At 46.4% G+C, this 25,619-nt stretch overlaps 1 protein-coding gene across 4 annotated transcripts in view; it reads right to left on the bottom strand.

Moving 5' to 3' along the window:
- Nucleotides 1-25,619, bottom strand: part of ANKH (ANKH inorganic pyrophosphate transport regulator) — a 93,868-nt gene that overhangs the window by 6,311 nt on the left and 61,938 nt on the right. For all 4 annotated transcript variants that reach the window (XM_068127469.2, XM_068127471.2, XM_068127472.2 and 1 more), the window contains exons 8-10: nucleotides 16,828-16,917; nucleotides 14,583-14,712; nucleotides 10,013-10,136 (exon numbers count right to left, since the gene is read on the bottom strand). In XM_068127469.2, coding sequence (XP_067983570.1) covers nucleotides 10,013-10,136; nucleotides 14,583-14,712; nucleotides 16,828-16,917 — 344 coding nt within the window. The remainder of the gene's footprint in view (nucleotides 1-10,012; nucleotides 10,137-14,582; nucleotides 14,713-16,827; nucleotides 16,918-25,619) is intronic.

Genomic DNA, 25,619 nt, shown 5'->3' with positions numbered 1-25,619 from the left:
CCGCTGGTGCGCCGAAGCGCGCGACCCAGGTGGCGATGAATGCCTGCACCACATCGGCGGTGGTGGTGGAGGTGAGGGGCACGGCCTCCGGCCACCTGGTGGTCCTGTCCACCATGGTAAGCAGGTGGGTGAACCCCGGCGAGGGGGGCAGGGGACCCACCAGGTCCACGTGGACGTGGTCGAAACGCCGTTCAGGTATGGCGAAAGGTGCCAGCGGGGCCTGGGTGTGGCGGTGGACCTTGGCTCGCTGGCAGGCCGTGCAGGCGTTGGCCCAGTCGCGGATGTTTCGTCGAAGGCCGTGCCAGACGAAACGCGCCGACACCAGCTTCTGAGAAGCTTTCCGGCCCGGGTGGGAAAGGCCGTGGATGGAGGCGAAGATGCGACGCTGCCAGGAAACGGGCACGATGGGGCGAGGCTGGCCCTGGGAGACGTCGCAGAGCAGGACGGTGCCCGCGAAGGGGATGTCGGCCAGGCGCAGGCCCGTGTCCGCCGCGCGGAGTGCCTGCACCGAGGCGTCGGTGGTCTGGTCGGCCGCCATGAGCGCGAAGTCCACGCCGAGGTGGACCGCGTTCGCGCTGGCCCGCGAAAGGCAGTCGGCCACGGCGTTGTCTTTGCCGGCGACGTGCTGGATGTCCGTGGTGAACTCCGACACGGCGGAGAGGTGGCGCTGCTGGCGGGCCGACCACGGCTCCGTGACCTTAGCCATTGCGTAGACCAACGGCTTGTGGTCGACGAAAGCCGTGAACGGGCGGCCCTCCAGGAGGTGTCGGAAATGGCGAACGGCCAGGAATAGCCCGAGCAGCTCGCGGTCGAACGTGCTGTAGTTTAACTCGTTCGGCCGGAGTTGCCGGCTGAAAAAAGCGAGTGGCTGCCAAACCCCGTCCACCCATTGCTCATGGACGGCGCCCACCGCGTAGTTGGAGGCGTCCGTAGTGAGGGCGATGGGCGCGTTGAGCACCGGGTGAGCCAGCAGCGTTGCGTCGGCGAGGGCCCGTTTGGCGCTGGTGAAGGCCGCGTCCTTGGCCGCGGACCAAACAATGTCATGCTTGGCCGGCTTGCCCCGGAGGGCCTCGTAAAGGGGCCGCATGAGCTGAGCAGCGCGGGGCACGAATCGGTGATAAAAATTCACCATGCCGAGGAACTCTTGGAGGGCCTTGATGGAACGGGGACGCGGGAACGTGGTGATGGCCTCGACCTTGGTCGGCAGCAGCACGGCCCCGGTCTTGGTGATGCGGTGGCCCAAAAAGTCAACGGTCGTCGCGCCGAAGTGGCATTTGACCGGGTTGACAATTAAGCCGTGCTCGCTGAGGCGACCGAACAGTGTTCGGAGGTGGAGGAGGTGCTCGGCGCGGGACGTGCTGGCGACGAGGATGTCGTCCAGATAGACGAAAAGAAACGGCAGGTCACGCAGCACGCCGTCCATCAAGCGCTGGAACGCCTGGGCCGCGTTCTTGAGGCCAAACGGCATCCGCAAAAATTCGAACAGGCCGAACGGCGTGATGACGGCCGTCTTCGGGACGTCGGCCGCCCGGACAGGTACCTGGTGGTAGCCCCGTATCAGGTCAATTTTCGAAAAGATGACCCGTCCCGCCAAACGGGCGGAAAAGTCCTGAATATGCGGGATCGGGTACCTGTCGGGGGTGGTAGCGTCATTGAGACGGCGGTAGTCGCCACACGGGCGCCATCCACCCCAGGCTTTGGCACGATGTGCAGTGGCGAGGCCCACGCGCTATCGGAGCGCCGCACGATGCCGAGGTGCTCCAACGCGTCGAATTCGGCCTTCACCACGGCGAGCTTGGCTGGGTCGAGGCGGCGGGCCCTGGCGTAGACCGGCGGGCCCGTAGTGGGTATGTGGTGCTCGATCCCGTGCCGCACCGCGACGGCCGAAAACGTCGGCCGCGTGAGGGCCGGGAATTCCACGAGCAGGCGAGCGAACTCGTTCGTTGCCAGGAGAGCGCACGCCAGTTCGGTCGGCGCGGAGCTGCTCATTGTGCACGCCAGGGAGCTGAAGGTCTCGGCGTGGACAAGGCGACGTCGTTTGACGTCGACCAGCAGCCCGTGCGCGCAGAGGAAGTCGGCGCCCAGCAAAGCCACGGGGACGCTGGCGGTAACAAAAGTCCATTGAAAGCGCTGGCTGCCGAAGCAGAGGGTGACGACGCGTGGGCCGAAAGTGCGTATGGCCGAGCCATTAGCAGCGACCAAAGAGGGGCCGCAAACTGCGTCCAGCCTGTCCTGCTCGGAGGCGGGTATGACGCTCAGTTGGGCGCCGGTGTCGCACAGGAAACGCCGCCCAGACGCTTTGTCCCGAATAAACAGCAAGTTGCCCGAGTGGCCGGCGCTCATGGCTGGGAATGAACGCCGGCCCGGCCGTTTCCTGACCTGCCGAAAGTGCACGGGGGCCGGCACGTCCGAGCCTTGTGTCCGAACCTGGTGTGGTAATAACACCACGCCCGGTCAGGTGGAGGCCCCGGCCGTCGTGTCGGAAGCGGGCGGTGCGGCGTGGCGGCCGCCAGTTGCACCGGCAGTTCGGCCTCCAACCGCGCAGGGCGCTCGGGCGTCGTGGGCATCGCCTCGGACGGCGGCGGGCTCCAGGTAACCGCGCCGATGTGCTGGCCCGCCGAGGAGATCTTATCGGCTTCCCTGGCGAGGGCGCGGGAATCCGTGATCAACGTGCCAGCCAGGGCGAGGCGTACCGGGTGAGGCAGCTGGCGAAGGAACAGCTCGCGGAACCGAAAATCCGGAGAGTGCTCACCGAGCAACGAGAGCATATAGTCCATGCGCTCGGACGGGCGCGTGTCACCGAGCTCGGGCAGGTCAAGCAGGCGCCGTGCGTGTGCTGCCGGTGAGAGGGCGAAAGCGTCGAGGAGGAGTGTCTTCAGCGCGTCGTATTTGTCAGCAGCCGGCAGGTGCTGGAGGAGGCTCAAGGCGCGGGCCGCGGTGGCGGAACCGAGCGCCGCCACAACATGGTGGAAGCGGGTGTCGTCCACGGTGATGCCTCGCAGGGCGAACTGAGAGTCCGCCTGAGCGAACCAAACAGCCGCGTGAGCCTCCCAGAAGGTAGGCAGCTTAAGCGTCACTGCCGTATCCATGTCGGTAGGTCACCAATGAAGGAGCTGGGCTCCAACGCGAGTTGAAAGAATTGACGCGACCAAAGATGGAAATTCGTCCGAGTAGGTTTAATAAATGTATCACACTCGGGTACTCTGAAAAGCCCGTTTATCGGGCAGCAATATATATACACATTTATGTCGGGAAGTTTGCCCGGCAAAAGCTATACCGGGCATGCCCGGATATCAAGGGCGAGCCTTGGAAAGGCGAGTCTGGACCTGCCCGGGCGTGTTTGGCTGCGGCCTGGCAAGTCGAGGCTGGGCGTGCCCGGGCGCTCTGGACGAGCACTGGAAAGGCGATAGCGGGCATGCCCGGACGCTCTGGGCGAGCCCTGGAAAGGCGATAGCGGGCATGCCCGGACGCTCTGGGCGAGCCCTGGAAAGGCGATAGCGGGCATGCCCGGACGCTCTGGGCGAGCCCTGGAAAGGCGAGAGCGGGCATGCCCGGGAAAGACGAGACCGGGCGTGCCCGGGAGGTTCGGGCGTGCCCGGGAACAGTGAGTCCGGGCATGCCCGGGAGAGGCGCGTCTGGCCGTGTTCTGGCCGGTGCAAGGCGATTGTGTGCATCCAGCGGTAACCGCTACAATATCACAAATATAAAGACAATGGTTTTCAATTACCTTTGTTTGTTGCTTTTCTATAATCCTGAGCACTATTTTAAGGCCTTTATTGGATTCCTTGACCCAGAAAACATAGGATTAGCATATTTAATTAAGTCTCTAGGTTGACTAGAAGCCGAGATCGCGCAAAATATGTATTTTATGGCGGCCATTTTCAAAATCCAAAATGGCGGCCATGCAGGTGTCTGTGCAAATGCTAACATTGATTTTCAGATTCTCCATGCTCTGATGATTCCAAAAATGTACAGGTTTGCTCATCTCCCAAAATTTTGAAAGAAATTATATTTGTTAACATAGTGAACCTGACTATCTTCATCACTGTCCTGAGGGTCATTTTCGCAAAGGTGTCTACGCAAATGTAAACATTAATTTTTGGATTCCTCATGCTCTGAGTATTCCAGAAATGTATAGTTTTGCTAATCTACCAAAATTTTGAACGAAATTATATTTGATAACATAGTGAACCTGACTAATGTGCGTACCTCGAGGCCTTCCTATCAGCCAAAGTGTGCACATCGCAATACATTATTTTCAATATTCCAATAAAGAATATGTATGGAATCTTATGCGGGAATACGTGTAGAACATATATATATAACTTGGTGGGATGGCAGGCTGTTATATTTATATTTGGTTATTTGGTATTTATTTTATGAACACTTGTGTACACGGCCTTGTGCCCTGAGGCTACCATTGCTGGTACCCTACCTAGTGGCAGACACCCCCATCTGAAACTTGAACTTGTAAATTTATGAGTCGTAAAACTGAAAAAAAACTAAATAAATAAATAAAGATTCCAAATATAAATAAAAACTAAATTGTAAAACCTGTAAATATTGTGAATGTAACTTGCATACCGCCCTGTGCTGTGTATGTTAAAGACCACTTCTGTGTCGATCTGTCTGATGCAATGGTTCCCCAAATGGGGGCCAACAATTTGTTTGGCGCAGGGCCCACAAAAGGTTAATCTGGCCCTGCTGCCACCGAAGGAGGATGGAGGTTATGTTTCACCCTTGTCTGTCTGTGAACATGATATCTCAGAGTTGTTGACGGATTCGGACAAGATTTGGTGGAGAGGTTGGGTGTGTGACAAGGATGAAATGATCAGACTTCAGTGAAGATCCGGATACAGATACTAGAATTTTATTCTTGATTCTTCACCATCGAGTGATGGGGCTAAAAACAATATATATAGCATGAGGTATCAAAAAGTTGCGGACGGATTCGGACAAAACTTGGTGGACGAGTTGGTTCGGTGACAATAACAAGCCGATTAGATTTTGTTTCAGGTCCGAATCCAGATCCGGCCTCTCGGTGGGATACAAAACGTAAACTGTTCAGCCTGGCAGAGGTATGCACTCCGAGTGCCGTTCTCGTTTTTGTTGTTATTGTAGTTGTTGTTGTTTTGAAGATGGCGGCTGTTAAGGTAATGTTTTGTGACCGTGTGTGACGGAAACTGTGTATTTCGTTGACAAATTGCTCCCCTCACCACTAATCCTCTCCAGGGAAAGTCTCATGTGTTGGACTGTATCATACGAGTATATTGCAAATAATTGATAACTGTCTGATAACTGATAATGTATTATTGGACCAGAACTACGTCTATTAATTACATAATATTAGAGCGTACCCTTTAGACCCCTTAGGTATTTCAAGACCCTTTAATGGCGCTTTTCCACCGCGGTACCGTACCGTACCGTACCGTACCGAACTGTCACCAAAATCCGTTTTTTCGTTTTTCCATTGCCAAGCGAACCGTACCGTACCTAAGTACCTGTGCTAAATTTGGTTCCTGCTATGGATAGGTGCAAGCGAGCCGAACCCGGACCTATGGGTGGAGCTAGCAATACTGCAGACCTTGGTCAAATTGGTCAATCACAATCGTCAATTCAGGAATAAAGTGAAAGGTAGTCGTAATGTTACTAGCTATATATGAAGGCTAACGTAACATACTGTACCTGTATTATTTGTTTGCGCCGACGAACAAGGCCCAAATCTTCGTTGTCTTTCCCAAATCTTCGGTCAAGGCCCAAATCTGAGGCCCAAATCCAAAAGTTTCTTTCTCTTTTTATTTGTCCTCTTTCTGGCGTCTTTCAGCTTTTTCTCAAACACGTCCGCTCTCTTTTTGCGTTTCGCTAAAAAAAACTCATGTTCAGATAAAACCAAAACCCGACGAAGAAGTAAAACACAGCTTCAAGTTCCTCCATAGTTGCGGAGCTGTTTACAGTTTAGTGTCGCATGAGAAACTAGAACAGTACTCAGTAGAGAGCATACCTCCGCCAGGTGAACAGTTTACGTTTTGTATCCTAGAGTAGACCAGAAAATCACAATACGGAATCACATTTAATCAAAATCACCACACAAACATCTATAAAGTCTTAGATTCACAATATACTTTTCATCAAGTAATGCGCAAACTCCACCCGCCCCGGGTCCCGGCTGGGTACTCTTAGTTTAAACAGAATTTGCATATTGGGTCACTGAATTGGTTCATAAATCAAAACCTAGACAGTCCTTTGAAGTCAAAAGCTCAATCAAAACCTTTGAAGTCAAAAGCTCAAAGTGTCAAAGGTCATGGTCACAATCAAATTTTCATCCAATTGACTTGAAATTTGAACATGGTTTGCGTATTGGGTCACTGAAGCCTACTGTTTGAGGTCAAAAGGTCAATGTCACAAATCATAAATTTTCCTCCTATTTAACTTGAAATTTGAACAGGGTTTGTAAAATTTTTGAGTCATATAATTGTTTCACCAAAAGTCAGAATGATCAGTTTAGCCATTTTGATATGTCAATGGGTCCCATGACAACAACTTCACCCCATTATAATCATATGGGACTTTGTTGCAAATCAATTATGACCATACCACTAACATTTGAGACATGCTATGGTCTTGGACATTCCTTAACAAGAGACCCATTTAGATGCTCAATGCAGACAAAAGCAATGTGATGGACAGAGAGGAATACGACCCTCAGATTCAACACCTTAACACCGATACCTATAAGAAACTCCCCCGAGATCCAATGCTGGCAACGGACAGGGGAATCAACGGCAAGCTCCTATCTTTGCACCTAGCACATGCTCTCCCCAAGGCATTATATTTCAAACCTTGCACATCATCCTCAACATGTCCAGTTTTATTTGGACAACCCAAGATCCATAAACCAGATGCTCCACTTTGGCCCAACATTTCAACAAGGGGCTCACCGACCTATAATCTACGAAGCACATAGCTAAGATCCTTGAAGCACTTGTCGGAAAGACAACACCACATTATAAACTCAGAACATTTCATTCAGCGCTTTCAGCAGTTTGACATTCTACCCTCCGACACACTCATCGGTTTTGACGTAGAATCACTTTCCCAGAATCCCTGTTCCAGAGGATTTGCCTGTATTTGGCTCAATTGATTGTTACCCCTATCTTTACAATTCTCAGTCCCTGCTGCTGAAAAGCATCCCCATAACATGATGCCGCCACCACCATGATTCACAGTAGGGATGGTGTTAGATGGGTGATGAGCTGTGCTTGGTTTCCACCAGATGTTGCGCTTTGCATTCAGGCAAAATAGTTCAATGTTCATCTCATCAGACTACAGAATCTTCTGCCTCATGCTCTCAGACTCTTTCATGTGTCCATTTGCAAACTACAGGCGTGCTGTCATGTGTCCTTTTCCACAGCATGTGTTATTTTCCCCTTAATTGGATGTACATCTCAGCACATTCTCAAGACTTCAAACATAACAGTACGACATCGCTCGACACACAAGCTCAAGTCTATTCTTCACACACAAGGACAGAAGACCTCCTAACCATCATCCAGATGTTTACCGCATCCCTAGTGATTTAAAACATAAAAATTAAATTTACATTGGAGAACCTGGCAGGACTTTCACCACTAGACGGAAAGAACATCAAGCACATAACAGATGAGGTGAACAGGAAAAAAATCAGCAAGTCAATCATGCACAGACCAATTAATCATTGCATAACATGGACAGACAGCGAACTGCTCACATCCATCAGCCACTGGCACACAAGGCGGATCACAGAAGCTATCGAGATACAGTACATCTACATCACATCACACCCCCCCCCCCCCAATAAAACGGGCTACACATTAGCGATATCTGACCCCCCCCCCCCTCATTAACAAGCAGACACCTACAATCATAACTATCCACACACCAAGGATAATGGATTATGATGAGCAAGACCACACTGGCCAATCAGCACCCTGCAAAAAACAGCCAATGGGGCGTGGAGTTCTTATGAACCCTGCATCCCAGTTCCAGTCGATGGGCAGAGCATGCTGCCAGAAACGTCGTGAAGTATAAAGAATATAAATAGCTCTTTTAAGAGCCAACACATGGTGTAAACCATAAACCTTTTACTTTATCATTAACAATCAATCCCACTCTTCCCTCCAGGTCTTTAAAACAGCTGTTCACCACCATCTCATCCAAAACATTGATCTTTTCTACCCCTGTTAATTCACCCCAGATCCACTTTTCTGAAATACCAACTTCTTTCCTGGAAGTCCTAGCAGTGTCCATGTGTTTATTTATTTTTTTACCTCACCCACCTCCCACCATAGCCTGGTGTTGGCTTAGCGGTTAGGGTGCCGGCTTGCGATCCTAGGATCCTGAGTTCGAATCCCGGTCGATCGCCGAATTAACACCAGGGGGGTTGACTCAGCCTGTCATCCTTCCGAGGTCGGCAAATTGAGTACCAGCTTGCTGGGATGAATGATCACGGTGTGTACCCCGATTTAGAATAGGTACACCGTATCCCTGCGCATCGTAAGAGGCGACCAAGGGTTGGCGTCAGGAAAGGCATCCGGCCATAAAAACATTGCCTCAAACAGGGAACCATGATTGTCATGGGCCCCGCAAGGCTAACCCCTGCTCTAGCGGGGAAAATGGCCTTAAAACGATCATTCATTCATTCCCACCTCCCACGCCTCCTCGCCCCAAGCCCTCTACCTCCCACAGATCTCCCGATGTCCCTGCTCTCAAATGTTGTACTTGTGTGCTTCCCTCTCTCTCCCCATCTTGTCTCCCGCTCCCTCCATTGCATGTTTTATGTGTCTGTGCATGTTTTCATGTTCAATGTGTTAGCTCTTACACGAGCCTCGATCTTGTAAACAAAAACCCCCCAAAAAAACAACAAGAGTTCTCATGTAATTTTTCAAGATATCAAATTGAAACTTAGTATATTTGTACGTATGTGTAATGCTGTATATGTGAGTAACGTTTGATCAAAATTAGGTGAAGGTTAGGGCCAAAGAAACATGTAAAACACCTATTACAATACAAAATACACGCTATTAGAAAATGGATGAGCCTAATTTGTTATGCATCACAATCAATCATGTAAAACACTTAGTATGTAAAATTTTCGAAATTGCCAAATTGCTGTTTCCATGGCAACTATTGTTTATTTGTATTTTACAAGTATTGTGCTCTTCAGGACATCTTTCTTGTTGGTGCATTTGCAATAACGGTGTGCCGTGTGCATTTAAGTGATCCTATTTCCAATGCTCACCTGTGTACTCAAACACAAAATATTGGGAGTAGCCTGTATACTGCAAATGATTGTTTATATTATTGTAAACTGTCATATTGCTGTATGGCCTTTGTAACACAACATGACTAAACTAGAAAGCATCTGAAACTGCAAAGCCCGTCTTCGTCTGTTTGTATTCATACATCTCCTTCTTCTTCTTCTTCTTCTTCTGTATGCTCAAAATAACGAAAACAGTTTTTAAAAAAATACAAAAGGAAAATTGATGATTTTATGCAGCCTTGACCGTTGACCTTTTTATCTAAAAAAACCAAAAAAACAATCGGATTGTAGTTTATGATTGGTGAACCAATTTAATGCCCTCTTATGCAAATTCTTTAAATTTCAGGTAAATTGGGTAAAAATCGGCAATTTTATGCAACCTTGAACTTTAACCTTTTGATATTAAAAAAAACAATCAGCTTCTAGCTTTTGATTGGCGAACTAATTCAGTGACTCAATATGGAAGTTCTTTTAATTAAAGGTCAATTGGATGAAAATTGACGATTTTATGTGACGCTGACCTTTGACCTTTTGACCAAATTGTTAATTTGCCTTCTCCGTATTATCATAATAACGCTTTGGTGAAAAATTGATGACAAAACTCAAATGGTAAACAAGTTACGGCCCTGGGACACAAATACAGACAGACACACAATTGCCATGTACTTCTGGACATAAATAAATAAACAAATAAAGCAAAGTTGCCTGACATACCCGACGTAAGGCATCACGTTGAGGCTGATGATGAGAACAATGATACGTACAACAGAGCTGGGAGCCAACATACTTGTCTGCTTCAGGGACATCAACCAGCCCGTAAGCATTGCACGCAAGGCCACTGTGAAAGCACAGGAAATGCTTGGTCATCATTCATCAACGCAGTAAAACACATCAGAATAATTGATTCCAATAGGACCGGCTGGGCTACTTGCAATTTTCCCACAGCAATGGATGCATTATCGTCGCACTACACTGTGCTTGGGTGTTTAATTTATGTGTTTATGTGTGCAATTGTGTTCAATTCATATTTTCATCCCATAATGGGGTTCATGGGCAAAGAACTCGTGAAGGCACAAATTTATTATCAGAGGCCATTGAAAACCGTGTTTCTACAATAGGAATGATGTCTTCATGCATAACAGACAACCAATAGGAATCTCAGCAAACACAAGTCAGAGAAAGTCAGATGCTTTCGCAAAGTTATCGGCTTCTGTGTCATCCTACCATCACGTTGCAATTGGTCACGCTTTGAGACCAGTACAATTTTTATTACGGACCCTAGGCATCAAAAAGCCGCACATAACGAACAAACAGTTTCAAATGGAGCACCTCGCCACCACTAGAGCATTTCCATGACATCAGATGTGCTAATAAATGGGAGTTGTTTCTCCCAGCTTTTCGGCTCGATGACAAGAGGCGCCATTTGTATTTTTGCCACTTTCATCCCTACCCCGTTTAGAATCTGTGCGGGCACGGGCAACTTTCCAGTCACAATAAAATTAAGTGAATTCAACACGTTTTATTCATTCATCTCTAAACACCAGAATTAATAGACGTGTCAATGCATTTGGAATACTAGCAATGGTACCCACCCCACGGGCGGGGCTTCAATTGGGAGGCCCAAATGAAAAGGCAAAATATCAGAAATTGAAGCCGTTTTTTATTTTAAACGATTTATGTAAACAGCGCGTGACGAATCTGCAAAACGGAAGCGGCGGCTACATGTCTTTCTCAGTCGCACGTTTATGTGTGAAGAGTGCGCGCCGAATCTGTAACACGGAAGCGGCCGCTACACCTGTTTCTCAGTCGCTTTGCACACGCTGCCATGTTTCTTCGGAGCCGCACGTTTATATAGGAAGAGTTCATCAGGAGTCGATCTACTCTCTTCTGGTACGTAGAATTTCAACAAAAGCCACATCCCTGTTCATATCGGTAAATATTATTCCATCGTTTGGAAAAACTGGAAAATTGGAAATTGGGAAAAATTGGAAAAACAATATAGCCTATTTTACTCCATGTGGTCCCAGGTTTACCCACCAAAAATATCGTTGCGATCGGTTCAGCCGTTTTTGCGGTACCTAGGAATGGACGGACGGACGGACGGACAGACAGACATTTGGTAAATTATAGTAATTTAGGAGTTGCCGAAGGCGAGAAGAAGCCATTTCGTTGGGGACAAAGCTTGTTTATTGTACAGAAATCTCCAGCAACTGCTCGCGAACGGAAGTCGTAACGGCTTATATAAAACAAAAACCCTCTTCGGAGGGCGTGGCTCCAACAGCCGCGCGTGCGTCACGACCACACAACCAAAAGTCCCACAGGGCCGTGCACGTGGATTATTACCAAATAAGGACATGCAAATAAGGTAAAGGTAACCGCCACATGCGAATAAGGTAACAGCTACATGCGCCCCCCCCCACCCCCAGAATACATTCTCACGGGCTTGTACGTAGTTCGCAGGCGCGCTCGGCGGTTGCCGAGAAGGCGCGAGCAGCGCTCGGCCTCGATACGCACAAAAAAACGCCGCCGTGGGGTTGAGTCGACCGAGGGGCTGGTCAAGGCCTCGGGGGAGGCTGCCGAGGTTCCTCGCGGGCCTCCCGAGGATGCAGGGTGGTTCGTAGTTGCGCGAGTGGCGAGCAGCGGTAGCAGTTGTAGTTGCAGCAGTAGGAGTTGCGGGAGTGGCGAGCAGCGGTAGCAGTTGTAGTTGCAGCAGTAGGAGTTGCGGGAGCGGCGAGTTGTGGGAGCGGCGAGCAGCAGTGCGCGCGAAGGTAACGAGGCTCCAGCGCGCGCGAAGGTAACGAGGCTCCAGTGCGCGCGAAGGTAACGAGCAGCAGTGCTCGGCCTGTGTGCGCGAAGGTTACGAGCAGCAGTACTCGGCCTGTGTATGCGGAGGTTACGAGCAGCAGTACTCGGCCTGTGTGCGCAGAGGTTACGAGCAGCAGTGCTCGGCCTGTGTGCGCGGAGGTTATGAGCAGCAGTGCTCAGCCTGTGTGCGCGGAGGTTACGAGCAGCAGTGCTCGGCCTGTGTGCGCGGAGGTTACGAGCAGCAGTGCTCGACCTGTGTGCGCGGAGGTTACGAGCAGCAGTGATCGGCCTGTGTGCGCGGAGGTTACGAGCAGCAGTACTCGGCCTGTGTGCGCGGAGGGTACGAGCAGCAGTGCGCACGAAGGCGACGAAGTAGCCGTGCCGCCAACGCCTCGTAACGGTGTTCCTTCGGAGGGTCCCGGAGCAGGCTCGCCCCTCTAGTCGTAGAGGAGGAACCGAGCGCGGTGCGCGAACCACATGGCCGCTCGTCGTTGCTAAAACTCCGGCAGTTTGAGTTCAGGTCTTGTGGAAGAAATTGCGGTCGAAATACTGCCGTGTTCATTTGCAGCCCCCGAATACGTTCGGGGGCGACCGAGGTCACCAGTTTAGGAGTTGCCGAAGGCGAGAAGAAGAGGCCATTTCGTTGGGTACAAAGCTTGTTTATTGTACAGAAATCTCCAGCAACTGCTCGCGAACGGAAGTCGAACGGAAGTCGCGAACGGAAGAACGGAAGTTTGGCTTATATAAAACCAAAAACCCTCTTCGGAGGGCGTGGCTCCAACAGCCGCGCGTGCGTCACGACCACACAACCAAAAGTCCCACAGGGCCGTGCACGTGGATTATTACTAAATAAGGACATGCAAATAAGGTAAAGGTAACCGCCACATGCGAATAAGGTAACCGCTACAGTAAGATGCTTGGGGAGAACTGGTCATTTCGTATGAACGTCATGCAGTTCCGTTAATTACCCGAGTAATAGTGTGGAATTTTCGCTCGAGGAATCCACTCAAGGTGTGGCAGGCCTATTCCTAGAGTTTGCCGACGTGTGTGCGTAGAATCAACGTCACCCCCAGCCTACTCCCCTGTTGTTAAATGCCAACATCAACTTCACAATCCTCAAAAAAGACAATGATCTCTGCAGCATTCCCAAATTTCATTCACAACCCTATATCAAAGCATAAAGCATATCAGGTCAGAAGGACTTTATCCAGTGCTGCACCATGTGATGCCAATGATAAATATTTTTTTATGCCTCCGCCCCCGAAGGTGCCCGAGGCGTTGTTTTTGGGTTGTCCGTCCGTCCGGGCTAAACCTCGTTTTTCTCAGCAACCACATGTCCGATTGAGACGAAACTTTCAGGGTAGGAGTGACACCCATGCAAAATGTTTTTATGATAGTTGTGATGTCATAGGTCACGTGGCATGGCAGCCATCTGGATTAAGCGCAAATAATTTAAAAAATATTTCTCGGAAACCACTGAATGGAAAAATTTTAAACTTGGCGCATTGTCAAGTACTCCCAATGGGGAACAAAAGCATTATAATGATGACATCATAGGTGAAGTGGTATACCAGCCAAAAATGTTTTAATCAAATTCCTTATCCTAAAAATCTGAAATTGCATGCACATGATCTATGACCCATTTGTATTGAAATATTAAATTTATGACATCATAGGTCACATGGTTTGGCAGCCATATTGGATTTAACCTTAAACCTTAAAAAAACATCTTACCCTAACAACTTGGAACTTTACGTGTGTCATTGACAAGGCATGGCGATTAAAAGGTGATCACGAAAACATCATTGTGGTCACATGGTGTGGCAGCCATATTGGATTGAAGGAAAATATTAAATAATTATATCCCTGAAACCGCTTACCCTATCAATGCGAAATTTTACAAATATCACCTAACACCATTGTTGCATATAGTTTGAAAATGATGTCGTAGGTCATGTGGTTTGGGTCATCTTGGATAGAAAAACTAACCTTATCCGATCAACACAAAACTTCACAAATGTGATCCCCTTCTCATACATATGCAGAGTGTACATTTTTAAAGCCATATGTCACGTGGTGTGGTAGCTGTATCAGTTTGAAAACCGATATTTTAAAAAAATCCCTTTGAAACCGCTTCACTGATCGATGTGAACCTGTCATGGCTGGTGAAAATGTGATACTTGAAAACAGCTGAAGAGATTTAAATCAAACTTGTTTATTTTTAGGACAGTGAACGAGGGCATCTACCCATTGTGGGACTATGCGGAGGCATTTTGGCGACATAGTCGCATTGCTCTAGTTATTTGATGGCAGCAATGATGCAAGGTTAGAGACATCAACATTCAAAAGACATGTGTCACTTGGGCTTACAAACTCACACATTGCCCTTCTGACACTCTTTTTTGTACTATTGTTTTTGGAGTGGAAAGCAATATAGAAGACAAATGCAAACAGTCAGATTTTCAACACATGATCTCACCTGGGATGGGGAAGAAGGCAAATATGTGCAGCGGCGCAATACAAAGCTTGGCAAAAGATGGTTCAACACCAAAGACCAGAATGACTATTTTCTCGCCAAACCCAGGGGTCCACCAAAGCACGATGCAAAGCTGGTGGATAAATCAAGAGAATTACAATACAAATATCTTTCTCTGATGGTGGCACACAAACTCTACCTCCATGACAAATCGCTAACATTCGAGACATGCTATGGCCTAGGAGATTCATTAACAAGAGTTCTCATCTAGTTTGGATAGGAGCTGCTTTAGCAGTGGAAAATGAAAATTAGAAATTAGTTCCCTTGCAAATAATTCCAACTTATGAGGAGGCCATTTGGCCCATCAATGCCTCGCAATGGTTGCCAACCTATTGTTGTTTGTTTGTGTTCTATCCTTTTAAAATGCAGTGTTAAGCAAGGAAGCAGCACATACCACTTTTAAAGTCTTTGGTACGATCCGCTGACCTCCAAAACTCATAGCGGATGCTTCAACCATTACGCCACTAAGTTAATATATAAAAACATGTTTGATAGAAACGTTTACTCGTCGATCACAAAAAAGTGGTTTTTCGAAATGCAGGAAGTTGTTCATCACATATGGAGATCGAAATGTAATAGAGGCGCAGGTAAAGGCCGCTTGGCTCATCAAGCCCATGCCATATCCATCTCCCATGCCTCAAAGCATGAGCCAATTTCGAAATGGGCATTAACAAAAGCAAACACCTACCGATTGACAAAGGTCTCCCAGGTGCAAGTCCATGTACACCAAAGCTGCTCAAGTGCTGTTCCACCAACATTTGACATACTGCTTAATGGATCATATCTTATAGAGATTACAGCTGGTGCTGTGTAGGTCCAATCCCAGCACGCCGAAGCTCCATCTGGCTCTCGTCACCGAGCAAAATCACTCCTGGGGACTAAACCCCTGTTTACATTATATAACGCACGCGCACACCTTCATCCTTGGAGTCCTTCTCCATTCAACATGCCAGAAGCCATTCCAATGAAGGCCATTTTGTTACTCTTGGTAGATTTTGTTTCACAAGTGCTGAAACGCCATGAATATGCGTTTTTATTTAATCAAACGTATTCAGCTTCAATGCATTAAAGTAATGGTCATTAACCATCATTAACCATTTCTGTGTGGGCCTCAAGAAGCGGTGTTGACTAGATTTTTCAAAATTCTGTCCCTGCAGGCAATCCCCAGTATTCTACACCCTGTTCGTAGACCTCAACTCGACATGTCGCATAAAACCTGTTGTTGCTGCTACTGGTCCCTGCACTAGTCACAGGCTTCCGCGTACACGCCACGAGTTTTAATCTAAATGATTTTTGGAGAGGTCAAGCGAAGCTGCCAAATGCAGGTGATTAATTTTTTTATAAAGCATTTATTTTCACCAAAATACCCGCACTATTTATCGAAGTAATGCATTTTGAATTTCAAACTGCCATTTCCTGCCCTTCCCACGACAATTTCAATTCACTCGAATACTACCGCTGCAACAACTGTTGCTGCATTTCCTGCCAATATTACACATGGCATGCACATTGCACAACTATATCCCATTCCCTTTGTGCTTCCCTTCCATTCCGGCAAGCCGACAATTCCATGCCACATACATGATTTTACCCCCATTCTTACCTGGTGCCACTGCACTCCATACCAGCTGCAATTCCCGCCACACCTGGACAATCCTGGCATATGGTCCAACTCTACAATGGTATCGATCCATGTACCTGCTCCTACCAGTGTATTATATTCTCACTGACATTGAGATTTTCCTGCTAAAATTCCTTATCAATCCCAAAAATATTCCCACCAGGCACATGGTATTACTTTCCTTCTCCAACAATTTTTAACTTGCTTTGGACTCTCCTGGCTAAGTGTTTCCGGTTGTGCTCTGCCATTCCCCTTCGTCATTGCTTTTACGCTATTTATTCCACATTAGTGCACCCTTCCCGCATTTGTGCTCATTATATGGCTAGGCCAAAGAAGGGATTTTATCAGTGGCATGACACACAATGTCCTAATCATTTTCTTTCTTTTTTTAAACATGCCTAAAGAGTTTCAACAAAATGCATTCTGCATTTACAAGACTGTTGTGGAGTTGCAAAGTTGTAGAGACTCAAAACAAAACAATGGGGAAACCACAACATACTTCAGTGGTCTCAATGTGGCGTGAAAAAGCAGAAACGACTCAAATTAGGAGTAAAAGGCAGAACTCACGCAGAACGAAGCGAGCATGCACGACAGGCAAAACTTGCTGATGGTCATGGTTGGGATGTAAATGTTGTCCGATGTTGACACTTTGTTGCTCTGCAGGAAAGAAATGTCATCGGAATTGAATCTATGCTTCTCAGCATAAATATCTCCACAAAAAAAACTGGTCATGCAAACGCAAACAGGTCACGCAAACACTTTGAAAGAAAGGAAGGTCACGCAAACACTTTGATCCGATTGCTGTCGATTCCATCCATTATTTTACCTGTCCACCGATGCAGACCGATACTCACCTTCACAAAGACTCGTTTTCCAACAGGCTAGCTCAGGTAACATCTAGTTTGAAAAAGCCGTCATGAGCTGACATGCGAATGCTCAAATCAATCAGGTGATGGGAAAAACCCACAGGATAATTAATAATGGCTAACAAAATAAAAGCTACCTGGCTGTTCGTCAAATATTTATCCCATGTGGCCGAAAAATGTAAAATGCACATTCTTCAATGAACCGTCATTATTAAAACGAGCAACGGTACCCACCCTACGGGCGGGGCTTCAATTGGGAGGCCCAAATGAAAAGGCAAAATATCAGAAATCGAAGGCTTTTTTTATTTTATTTTAAACGATTTATATAAACATCCGGTAAATCATATCACATACAAATCATCAAAATCTAAACATTATTTGAAGAATTTCAATAAAAGCCACATCACTGTTCATATCGGTAAATATTATTTCATCCTGTTTGGAAAACTGGAAAATTTGGAAAATTGGAAAATTGGAAAAACAATTTTACTCCAGGTGGTCCCAGGATTACCCACCCAAAATTTCGTTGCGATCGGTTTAGCCGTTTTTGAGGTACCTGGGAACGGACAGACAGACAGACATCTGGTGAATTTATAGCAAGACAACGCAGTTCATCATGAAACAATACGTGACTATGTATTAGCACTCGGTACAGTGCATACCTCCAGCAGGCTGAACAGTTTGTTTTGTGATACTGATTTTGTGATACTGTTTGTGATACTGTTTTGTGTCTACTGATAGGCCGGATCTGCATCCAGGCCATAACCAAAATCGAATCGGCTAGTTTTTGTCACATATCCAATTCATCCACCAAGTTGTCATAATCCATCCACAACTTTTTGAAATATCGTACAATATAACGTTTTTGGCCCTCTCTCTCAATGGTGAAGAATAACTTGAAAAATCAACAAAATTGTCTTATCTGAATATCTGTCTTATTCGGTGATCAGCAAAATCATATCGATATGTCCGGGGCACACACTCAACCTGTCCAGCAAATTTCATCTGAATCCATCCATAAGTTTTTCAGATATCCTGCTCACAGACAAACAAACAGACAAGGGTGAAAACATAACCTCTATCTACTTTCGGTGGTGCAGGTAAAAATTGAAAATAATTCCCATATCCGGATCTAAATCTTGACCAAAATCAATTAATTCGGCCTTGGCAAACACCCAACCTGTCCACTAAGTTTCAGGCGAATCCGAAAATAACTTTTTGAAATATCATGATATATCTATATACAGTATAAAAGCAAGTTTTTTTTTGTTTGTTTGTCTGCACGCACTAATCTCCTGAACGGTGAAAGATAGGAGGAAACCTCTGAAACAAAAAATGTCAGGACGGGCCCCAGGAAGGTTATAGGCTAGAGGGCGAGGCCGGTCGAGGCCGCCTCGGCCGGGCTGGGCCCATTTCGCAATAAATCTTCTTCTTCTTTCAAAATTCTCTTCAAGCACAACTTATGCACTTAATCGGAATATCTCACTGATTGCAACACATGCTTTCAAAATTCTCTCTCGCAGGACCCGACAGAAGAAAGAACAAGGAATTGTTGAGCACTAACTGATACTGGGCTCGCGTCAGACCTATGTACAATGAATGAATGAATGAATGAATGCATGATCGTTTTAAGGCCATTTTCCCCGCTAGAGCGGGGTTAGCCTTGCGGGCCCCATGACAATCATGGTTCCCTGTTTGAGGCAATGTTTTTATGGCCGGATGCCCTTCCTGACGCCAACCCTTGGTCACGCTCTTACGATGCGCAGGGATACGGTGTACCTATTCTAAATCGGGGTACACACCGTGATCATTCATCCCAGCAAGCTGGTACTCAATTTGCCGAGCTCGGAAGGATGACAGGCTGAGTCAACCCCCCTGGTGTTAATTCAGCGATCGACCGGGATTCGAACCCAGGATCCTAGGATCCCAAGCCAGCACCCTAACCGCTAAGCCAACACCAGGCCACCAACACCAGCCAACACCAACAAAACAAGGAATAAATTACATCAACAACTCCCATGGGAATCTCATGATAAATCTTGGCACCCAAGCTATATTACATCAAAAATGTGTGAAGAGTACAATAAAATAGGGTTCCATTTTTTAAATTATAATCCTGAAGGTCATTTTGAGGTCACTGAAGGTCATGAACCCTAAAAATGTACTTTGAAAAAAATCTAGTTTTTGTAACTGTCTGGAATATAGTTGTGTAGCAAATCAAATTGAAGGATATTTTATGTACGTTGTAATGACAGTCATTGAAACATATTCCATGGTGATTATGGCAAAGTAGAAAACATACAAAGATGTTTGAACAATTAATTAAAGCATTTGTTGTTATAAACGCAGCTCACACACAGTAGTGCACAGAAGTGTCAGACAGTAGTGTCAGACCTATGTACAGAAGATTAAATTCATTCAAAAAGAACCCGGGCAACGCCGGTGCATTCAGCTAGTATATATATACAGTCACGTGAAAAAGTAAGTACACCCCATGTAAAGTTTTGACTTTTTCAACATATTTCAACATCCAGCTATTTGATCTTCATTTCAACAATATCTATATCTATCTATATAATTATAAAATTGAAATCTTGCGTGTTTGTGTGTAACATTCGATCGGTCCGGGGGCGTGGCTTACCCCTTTGAGAGAGTAGTAATATCCACCATTTTATTAACTCGCATAGCTTTGAGGCCTGTTTTGTAGGCCCGTGGTGTCTTGCTCTCTCTCCCAGCTTTATTTCAAATCAAATTCGATATATCATTTCATTTTTCACAGTTGCTAACATAGTTTTAGACTCGGTTGAAAAAAAACGGGAAGAAAACCGTGCCACGTTGATATACAAAAATACACCGCCTAAAATAACAGGCATACAGTATATATCTTCGTTATTTCATTCAACATTATTACCCGGAAGTAAAATATGTTTCAGCAAATTACCGAGAGATATTTCTTCGATTTTTAAAATTATTTATATGCGCATACACTTTAAATAGGTTTATTTGAAATCTTTAATTTTCACAATGTAATTTATTTGTCATTTGATGATCGGCAAAAATATGTTTCAGGAAATTACCGAGAGATATTTCTTCGATTTTTTTTATTATTACCGCTTCCATCTGATTTCATTTTTATCGATGGTTTTAGACTCGGTAAAATAAATAATTGAGAACATTCACGCACACACGGGAAATTGCAGAGATATATTTTAAAAATCGCGCCACGTTGATATACGAAAATACACCGCCTAAAATAACAGGCATACAGTATATATCTTCGTCATTTCATTCAACATTATTACCCGGAAGTAAAATATGTTTCAGGAAATTACCGAGAGATATTTCTTCGATTTTTAAAATTATTTATATGCGCATACACTTTAAATAGGTTTATTTGAAATCTTTAATTTTCACAATGTAATTTATTTGTCATTTGATGATCGGCAAAAATATGTTTCAGGAAATTACCGAGAGATATTTCTTCGATTTTTTTTATTATTACTGCTTCCATCTGATTTCATTTTTATCGATGGTTTTAGACTCGGTAAAAGAAATAATTGAGAACATTCACGCACACACGAGAAATTGCAGAGATATATTTTAAAAATCGCGCCACGTTGATATACGAAAATACACCGCCTAAAATAACAGGCATACAGTATATATCTTCGTTATTTCATTCAACATTATTACCCGGAAGTAAAATATGTTTCAGGAAATTACCGAGAGATATTTCTTCGATTTTTATTATTATTTATATGCGCATACACTTTAAATAGGTTTATTTGAAATCTTTAATTTTCACAATGTAATTTATTTGTCATTTGATGATCTGCAAAACGATAGCACAAACACAATACTATTTGCAGGAAGAATGTCGTATCAACCCTCCGACGGCGCTACGGACGCGGACAACGAATCACACCTCACGTCTATGGACGCGAATAGCAACATTCCTTCAAGTTCTCGTGCGGAAGCAGTATCTCCGAGGGGTGCTGAAACAGACGATGGGAGATCACGACGTCTTCAGCAGCAACGAGAAAGCCAAAGGAAGAGACGACATGCTGAAACGCCTGAGCAAAGGTCACAGCGCCTTCAGCTGCAAAGACAAAGGGCAAGGATGAGAAGGAGTGCTGAGACGGAGGAGGTGAGAGTGCAGCGTCTTCAGGAGGAACGAGAGAGAGTCAGCTTGCGAAGGGATGCGGAATCTGCAGAGGAGACGTCACAGCACCATCCAGAGCAGCAAGAAAGAGATCGTATGAGGAGAGATGTGGAATCTGCAGAGGAGACGGCACAGCGTCTTCAGGAGCAGCGAGAAAGAGATAGGATAAGGGAAGTTCTTGAGACAAGGAAGAGAAACACGCAGAATGCAAGAAATTTCACTTCTGCTGACGTCGGTGCGATGGACAAGATTTGTCCACATTGTAGAGCGCTTCTTTTCCAAGGTGAAACAGCTCATTTTTGCTGCACGAATGGAAAGGTGTCCTTGGGAAATCTGGGACCTTTACCCCATCAATTACACAATCTGTTTGCCGGCGATGGGCCCACAGCGAACGAATTCCGCAGGAACATCAGACAATACAACTGTCTATTTCAAATGACATCATTTGGAGGAAGCCAAGTTTCTCCTCGGCACGGTGCATGGAGCCCATCGGTCATAATTCAGGGTCAAATACATCATCGTATCGGTTCCTTCTTGCCAAATGCGGATGAACAACCGAAATTCCTCCAAATTTATTTCTTAGATCCACATGACAGCGTACAGTTGAGGATGCGGATACTCACCAATGCTGGTATTCACCATGATATAGTTGGAGCATTAGAAGCTTGGAGCTGAGACAAGTGAATCCTTACGTTCACTCGTTCCGCATGGCACGCGAGGAAATAGGCAATTTGCCAGAGGCGTTCGTTCTTATTGATCCCAACAGGAGACCAGCTGGTGAACATGAGAGGAGGTTCAATGGTCAAATCGCTGATGAAGTGGGTGTCGTTGTGAAGAATACTGTCGATCCTCAAGCTACAATGCGTCACATTGTATTGAAAGCAAGAGGAGGAGCGCTGCAAAGTATTTCTGAGTTGCACCGTTCTTACGACGCACTCCAGTATGTTCTCTTCTTCCCATTCGGAGATGACGGATGGCAGCCCGAAATGAACATGACCAATGGCAGGAGATTGACTGCCATGAAATACTACTCCTACCGAATAATGAACCACGAGGATGAGTTCAACTACCTCCTCAGAAGGGGGCGTCTGTTCCAGCAGTATCTTGTTGATATGGCAGCCAAAATGGAAGGCACAAGATTGGCGTTTATAAGACTGAACCAGGCATCGCTGAGGTCTGCTACATACAGTGGCTTCACTGATGCTCTCAATGACAATGACGATTTGTCCAACATCGGACGCCGCGTACTACTGTCATCGACATTTGTAGAGGGGCCGAGGTATATGATGGAGCGATGTCAAGATGCCATGATGTACGTAAGAAAATATGGTAACGCGACCTACTTCATCACTATGACATGTAATCCAAAGTGGCCTGAAATCTCCAATAACCTGTTTCCTCACCAAAGTGAGAACGACAGACCGGATCTCATTGCGAGAGTGTTCGAGTTGAAGAAAACAGTGTTCATTAAATACCTCACTGGATCAGAAGGCTTCTTCGGGAACTGTATCGCTCACGTTGTGTGTGTGGAGTACCAAAAGCGAGGTCTCCCTCACATACACTGTTTGCTGTGGCTCGATGAAGCTTCAAAGCCGAGACCACAAGACTATGATCGATTTGTACAAGCTGAAATACCAGATCCCGATGAAGATCCAGAGGGACACAGACTGGTGTTGAAGCACATGATCCATGGTCCATATTGTTCCACAGCAACTGGATGCTGGAAGAATGGAGCAGGCAGACACAGATACCCGCGGTCATATGCTCTGTACACACGGTGCGGAGACGATTCGTACCCCATATATAGAAGAAGATCCCCAGAAATGGGAGGATTTGAAGGGCACCAAGAAGGGAGGCAACGACGACCTGTTACAAATCAGTGGGTTGTTCCCCATAATCTCTATCTCCTGAAAACGTTTGATTGCCACATCAATGTTGAAATATGCTGCTCTATAAAGTCGATCAAGTATGTTATTAAGTATGCCATGAAAGGTAGCGATCAAGCTACGTATGCACTGCGCACAAACGACGAGATAACGGAGTACTTGACGGGTAGATACATTGGACCTTCAGAGGCTGTTGCCTCCATTCTTGGATTCTCAGTCCATGACAGGAAGCCGGCCGTTATCCGTTTAGGAGTACATCTGCCAAATGAACAACAGGTATTTTTTGCTGGGAACGTTCGTGAACAAAGAAATAATCCCAATATGGCCAAAACCACGTTGACAGAGTTTATGGATCTTTGCAGACGTGACCATTTCGCTAAGACACTGTTGTACGTGGATGTTCCGAGATTCTATACAGGGACCAAGAAGAGATGGCAACGAAGAAAACAGGGCAGACCAGTGGAGGGCAACCCTGGAATGTTTGAGGATGACATATTGGGACGAGTTTACACTGTTTCGCCGCGTACTGGTGACCTGTACTATTTCCGACTACTCCTCCACCACGTGAGAGGGCCGACTTCGTTCGAAGTCCTGAGAATGTGTGATAATGTCATTCTACCCACATTCAAAGACGCTTGCAGAGAAATGGGTTTGCTGCAAGGAGACGCTGTCTGGTGCGAGACTCTGGAGGATGCTGAGAGGACACGCCTTCCCAGACCCATGAGGGATTTGTTCGTTGTGCTCCTCACACAAAGTGAAGTCGACAATCCATTGGATCTATGGGAACGTTTCAAGGACGCTATGGCTGAAGATTATCTTCTAGCTCATCGACGATCTGCAAATGATCCCAATATTGCCATCAACGAGCGCCATCATGACTTGGCTCTATCGTATTTGCAGCAGAAACTGCAATTGTTGAACAGAACTGTTGCACATTTTCACTTGCCGACTCCAACGACTGTTCTTCGTCATGAAGGGATTGCCAACATTCACCTACTGAGAGAACTCCAATACGACACGGAGGAACAACAGCGAATCGTAGACGAAAGGCAGCTTCTGCTCAATGATGAGCAGAGAGTTGTCTATGACTTTGCGTGCGGTTGCATCCGCACGAATCAGTCATCAATGATTTTCATTGACGCGCCTGGAGGCACAGGGAAGACGTTTCTTATTAACCTGATTCTCTCTAAAGTGAGAGCGAGTGGAGAAGTTGCCCTTGCGGTGGCCTCATCTGGCATAGCTGCTACCCTCATGCCTGGTGGAAGAACAGCGCACTCAAGGTTTCAAATCTCTCTGACACCGAGGGAAGATGGCGTATGCAACATCGATAAAAATTCCACTATCGCAGACCTCTTTCGAAGTACAAAACTCATCGTGTGGGATGAGTGTCCTATGATCAGGAGAGAGAGTTTCGAGGCTGTGGATCGCACGTTGCGTGATGTATGTGACAAAGACGAGCCTTTTGGAGGGATCTTGACGATATGCTGTGGTGATTTCCGTCAACTTCTACCCGTGGTGAAAAGAGGGTGTGATGCTGACGTTGAGAATGCGTGCATAAAGAAGTCCTACTTATGGCAGAGCTTTGGAATGTTTCACTTGAGAACTAATATGCGACTGACCGACGGAAGTGGGCAGTTTTCAAGATTTTTGCTCGACATCGGCGAGGATAGAATCGAGAAAAATGCGGATGATGAGATAGATTTGCCAGAGGATATACTGCTGACAGCGAGTGGGCTCGATGAGTGCATCGATACCATATATCCATCATTCGCCAATCCGATGGAGGTTTTTTCAGCAAGGTCTATATTAGTGCCCCTCAACGATATGATGCGAAACATCAATTCAAGATGCATCACAAGGTTCCCTGGTGCTAGCAAGGAGTATGCTGCGTTCAACAGTGTGACTGAGGGTACTGATGCGACGCACTTCCCAACGGAATTCCTACATTCCGTTGAAGTCTCGGGATTGCCGCCGCACAACCTCAAGCTCAAAAAAGGATCCCCTATCATTTTGATGCGGAACTTGGACCCTCCAAAACTTTGCAACGGGACGCGCATGATTGTTGAGGACATGCTTCGAAATATGATAGTTGCGAGGATCATAAGTTCAACGTTTGAAGGCGAAACTGTAATGCTCCCTCGGATCCGACTAAATCTGTCGGAAGCTGAGGATATCCCTTTGCAGCGCTGCCAGTTCCCCATACAATCCTGCTTCGCAATGACGATCCATAAGGCGCAAGGGCAAACTATGGAGAATGTGCTGGTCTACCTGGAGAAACCGGTCTTCCAGCATGGTCAGCTGTATGTGGCGCTCAGTCGAGGGAAGAGGAAAGAGAACGTGCGAGTTTATGTAAATGGAGGATCGTCGACAAAGAACATCGTCATCAGAAGTGTCCTCTGACAACAAAATCGTGGTAGTCCACGGGTCGTGTGTTTTTTCTAAAAA

Source organism: Myxine glutinosa, chromosome 10 (assembly GCF_964187855.1).
Source record: "Myxine glutinosa chromosome 10, kmMyxGlut1.1, whole genome shotgun sequence".
In the NCBI taxonomy this organism is placed as follows: Eukaryota; Metazoa; Chordata; class Myxini; order Myxiniformes; family Myxinidae; genus Myxine; species Myxine glutinosa.
The sequence above is the reverse complement of the archived record's forward strand: the minus strand, read 5'-3'. Positions and strand labels throughout refer to the sequence as shown.